This window comes from Colletotrichum tamarilloi (genome assembly GCF_030869305.1).
Source record: "Colletotrichum tamarilloi strain Tom-12 chromosome Unknown Scaffold_363.1, whole genome shotgun sequence".
Classification (NCBI taxonomy): Eukaryota; Fungi; Ascomycota; class Sordariomycetes; order Glomerellales; family Glomerellaceae; genus Colletotrichum; species Colletotrichum tamarilloi.
Genome location: NW_026849745.1, coordinates 1 through 4,518, shown reverse-complemented (window position 1 = coordinate 4,518; position 4,518 = coordinate 1). Strand labels below are relative to the sequence as shown.

The window sequence follows — 4,518 nt, the reverse complement described above, 5'->3', positions numbered from 1 at the left end:
AGACTCGTCACAGAGCTCGTCAATGGTAGAATGGTGTGCTATTTCGCGGCGGAGGATGGTCGTGTGGTGGGTGTCTATCTTGGCGTTTGGAGTTGCCCACCTGTTTTCCAGTGGCCGCCAAATTGAAGGTCTGCATGTGGTTACTTAGCTTACATCACAAAAAGAGTTCTTCGTTGTGTATCAAGCGGCCCGGAGCCGCATTGCAACATCCTCGGTGTCTCGTATTTCATGTCAATGGCAGACGAAAGATGGCTATGAATATGCTGAAGAATGTGCAAAAGTCCGTATAGCCTCTCTTTGGGCTTTATTAAGATACACTCATTCCTTTAAGGCGCACATTTCTTAATTGCATGTCGCCGTCTCCCTTCTAGGTCCCAGATTATCCGTGCTATAGTGACCTCAGCCCTCAGAGACTGATGATGATTGTGAAAAATCATGACTTTCGACATCATGGCTGAGCTACTTTGCGACGATTTGTTTGCTTCGCCCGCCCTGTACGAATTTTGACACCTGAAGCCCGGCTCGGACCTGGTTTGATTTCCAAGTCTCTGAGACTAATCATCTGGCTTGACAACAATGTTGTGTTGACAGGGTAAAACAAGCTCTCTGGGCGAAACGGTGAAGGACGGCTTTCTATGACATTGCTGTTCCGAAGTTCGTTCGCTTCTTCCAGCCTTAGTTGAGGTATAGTAGGTCCGGGAGACCTCCGTGGATATGTTGGTGACGTAGACTTCGAGAATACACTTGCGGGAGAAAGCAAAACGTTCGCATAGGCACAAGCATCGATAAGTGCTTGTTCGTCCTGCACTAGAAGGGGATCCGGCGGAGATGGTGTTGTCATTTTTCGAAGTTGCGAGATGGAGAAACCGAAGATTCTCTCGGCCTCAAGATACCGGAACTATTTATGTTCAAAATGCTGGTCACATCAGCCGTATTTGACAGCAATCTCATCAGCTTTAACTCTTGAGGTAGATAAGCCCTCGTAGTAAGCCAATAGTAGGTCGACAGCCAGTTTTGGCGTCAGGTCACGAATGCTGTATATAACAGGATGGTCCATGAGTCCCTTTGCAGCCTTGCGTATACGTCGCACCAAGTCACACACTGAACGTCACCATGGAGATCTGGGCGTTTGCCAATCTGTACACTACTCCCCCTACAGTCGGTACCGTTCAGTCGCCCTCAAGCACGGTGACTGAGCTTCCTCAAATATGCACTTGTGCCTCGGAAGGGGACGTGTCAACCTCGACTGCAACTCACACGGCTGCAGCTAATACGACTGCACTTCCCAACAGGATGGAGTCCTCCCATAGATTCTGGAACACTACTACCGACCACAATATATCGAGCATCAGCACCGCGATCAGTCTTGTTACAGCGACGTCTGGTGGTGATGTTCAACCGTCATGGACCTACCATCGACCGACGGTGCACACGACCGCGGCGATCCCCGTCAGCGCAACCGGTTCACATGGCGCCGGCTGTGACCACCTTGCAGCCTTTTTTGTCTTTTTTCTCGGTGCATACGTATGGGACCGGCTTTGTTAGACCCACTTGCTGCTTCCGAGCAACCACGATTACCAGAAACTCACGCAGGAGGGGGAAGTGATGGATGGTATGTAGGGTGGACGCGTTCTTTGGCTTGGTCCAATAAGAGATGCGAGGTATCTTCTCTTGGTGCGCAATTAGATCTCTCGTATTGGTATACTGCATCCATCGTGCGATATCAGGTGGGGTGAAGGTTGTTCGTTTTGTTCAACCCATTGAATGTTAGATGGCTACCCAGATCGACTTATCTACTGTTCAGAAGGATGTTGACGGCGGCACCGCAAAAGTCTTGATTGAGTGACTTCATTTCCCTTTTCCAGGCCCTGCAAGCGTTGTTCCATCCTCTGTGAAGCTCCATCACATCTGAGAAACCAGTGCTCAAGGGCAAGCCCGAGGGAAATACAAGTTTTTTAAACGCACCAAATCCAAAAGACTGATCAGACTGATTAACTTTCAGGATGGCGCGCAGCGAAGTCAGGCATTAAGTAGCATTTATCAATTGCCTGCTTTTTGTACGTAAGGGAAATGATTGATGGATTTCTCTCTATGTTGTCTTTGCAAAGCTTGCTACCAACACTCCAAACCCAAGCTTCTTCTCTGTCGCGGCTCAACCCACCGCCGTATGGCCTGAGACTATCGCTTACGATGTCGTATCTGCTCTCGTGTATCCAAAAGTGAGCTTGGGCTGTGATTTACGTTGTTAGAAGGCGTCAATATAAGACTTCCGTGAAACGGACCTTGTCGTTTTCTACCTCGGCTTTGGACGGGGAGGTGGTTTCGGAACGCCTGTGGTATCGTACGCCCCGCGACCTTGATCTACGTTCGTCTCAAGATTGTCGGTGATACCCATTTCTTTATTGCTGCGATGCTTCGTTTGCTGTGTAAGTGTTGACGATTATTCCTCAAGATCTTGTGCCGACAATTTCGGGGTCTTTATATGTGTTCGCCTCGACCACTTACCCCTATTTGGTGCCAACGTTGAAATATTCAACCACCCCCTTGCGAACTCGGTTGACCCGTTATGACACGATTCAATAACGCTGATATCCGCCAGTCCATGCGTGATCCTGGTCAACCTATTCTTAAATTACCATTGCCCCTGAGGGTCATCGTTGGGCTAGTCTCTTTGAAGGACCAAGGCGTTCTAAGACGGGCAACCTTGCTCTGCGCTTGGGGTCGTGATCTTGATGGACACGTCTATTACAACGCAGGCATGTCGTAATCGGGTGGGCATGGGAGACACAGGATATGAAAGCCAGCCCGCAGAGCTGATGCTTGGTATTGTGAGGTGAGATAGGCAGGTTTTCTGTGTCGAATGCTTCCGGTGTGCACCTTGTGCAACAACGAGCTCATGCAATGAGATGCTACTGAATGGAATCGATCCAAGCCGAGCGACTTTGTAAACCGCTTCTTGTCTCAGGTATCGTGAACTTGAATGTCTTTTCATGTTGTTCTTGACTATCTCGCGGAATGAGCCAAGCCACCCAGTCTGCTGGCGCTGATCTCGTGACAACCTCATTTATCTAATGCATGGATCTTAGCTTTTGAAAACTCTTGTCTCGGAGGTGATATGACGAGCGTTGACTGTCGAGATTCACTCCTTCTTTTGGCCGGCCGATGCGTAGCTCGATCTCACATCCTGAGAGTTTGACGGGCTGTCTTTCGCCCCGACCTGAGAGCCTTTTTCATCCGATTTAGCAGCATTGAGCCGGGCAGTACAAAATGGCAGTGGTCGTGCTTTGTGTCAACGTTTTTTACTAATAAGGTGACATGATCACTTGATATTGCGATGGCTAATGGTACTCGAGGTTTCATTCATGATGAAACCGAATGCGATCTAATCTCAAGTCATTTGTATGGACTCATTCGAAGTCCAACCTATATGTACACGTCGTTGGTATCTTGGGATGACAAGGAAAGATCTATTTTTCAGGATTGTTAACTGGTCGGAGCATTCTGCATTCTCGTTTTGTCGCAAACTTGGTAGCCTTTGGCTGTTCTGAGTGACGTGGCCAGCAAACCTTAGCGAAGGGTGCTTGCTGCACTCGCCTCAAGCTGAACCCGCCTCTTCCTTCCCGAATCGAGTAAATGTTTTTGGATTGTCTTAGTCGCAGAATTGATCATGCCAACAGCTGTTGGCTGATCTTTGGTCCCGTATGTACTGTAAAGTCAGTTGGAAGGGTGTTTTTCTTCTTCTTTCTTGCCGTCTTAATGTCCGCGAGGCTCGCCAGTGAATGGGGCATGCTAACTTCTGGAAGTGTAGGGTCAGATACATAACCATCTCGTATGTATGCTAGTTGTTGGGGTGAAGTGTGCATGCCAGGAACAAATCAGTAAGGAGACGATGTGCAGAGATTTCATATCGTGCCACGTCGCTTCTCGATAACTGCGCAAACATCCTTAAGCATCCGAAATCAATCGGCCATCAAATTTGAACACCCGAAAGCCAATTTTGTCTCCATGCGTTGGACGAATCCAGGTACAGCTAGTTTACCATCCCCACTAAACGCCCTGGACGTCATCAAACATGGCAATTTCGAAGTTTGCGTGTGGCCGCTTATGACTCTGCCGGAGAAGATCGGCAGAAAGATCAGAAATCAACTGCGATGACGGTTTCTTTGTCCACCATGACCGGATTCCAGGGTCGGATGCGGCTGCATAGTGCAATTGCGGGCTTACCAGCGTTTGGCCTTTTTCGATGTGGTATGATCTGGCCACCACGCATTATCAGGCGAAGTCGAAGCATTAGATCGTTATCTTCATCGGTCGGAGCACCTTTGAAACGTCCAGAATATTTCTCTGCTCGGCAGCAGGTTTTGGATCTTGCAGTTGCTAATGTAAATGTTCAAGAGCATGTTGTGTCTCTTGAATGCTTTCTCGATTGAAGTCCACATATGAGCCGGCTAATCAAAGTCGAATGATCAAGAACAATTCATCGCTTCACAGGGGCAAGCAAGATGCATTGCTTTGTAG

General features: G+C 48.5%; 2 protein-coding genes across 2 annotated transcripts; one reads left to right on the top strand and one right to left on the bottom strand.

Annotated features, from left to right (window-relative positions):
• Positions 1–675: 675 nt before the first annotated feature.
• Positions 676–771, bottom strand: CTAM01_17136 (uncharacterized protein; the record flags this gene model as incomplete). Its single annotated transcript, XM_060533125.1, has 1 exon — positions 676–771. The coding sequence occupies one exon, from the start codon at positions 769–771 to the stop codon at positions 676–678; it is 96 nt and encodes a 31-aa protein (XP_060372298.1).
• Positions 772–1,113: 342 nt separating this feature from the next.
• On the top strand, positions 1,114–1,545 carry CTAM01_17135 (uncharacterized protein; the record flags this gene model as incomplete). The annotated part of the gene is made up of 1 exon (XM_060533124.1): positions 1,114–1,545. One exon carries the CDS (start codon positions 1,114–1,116, stop codon positions 1,543–1,545), a length of 432 nt encoding a protein of 143 aa, XP_060372297.1.
• Between the last annotated feature and the right edge of the window lie 2,973 nt (positions 1,546–4,518).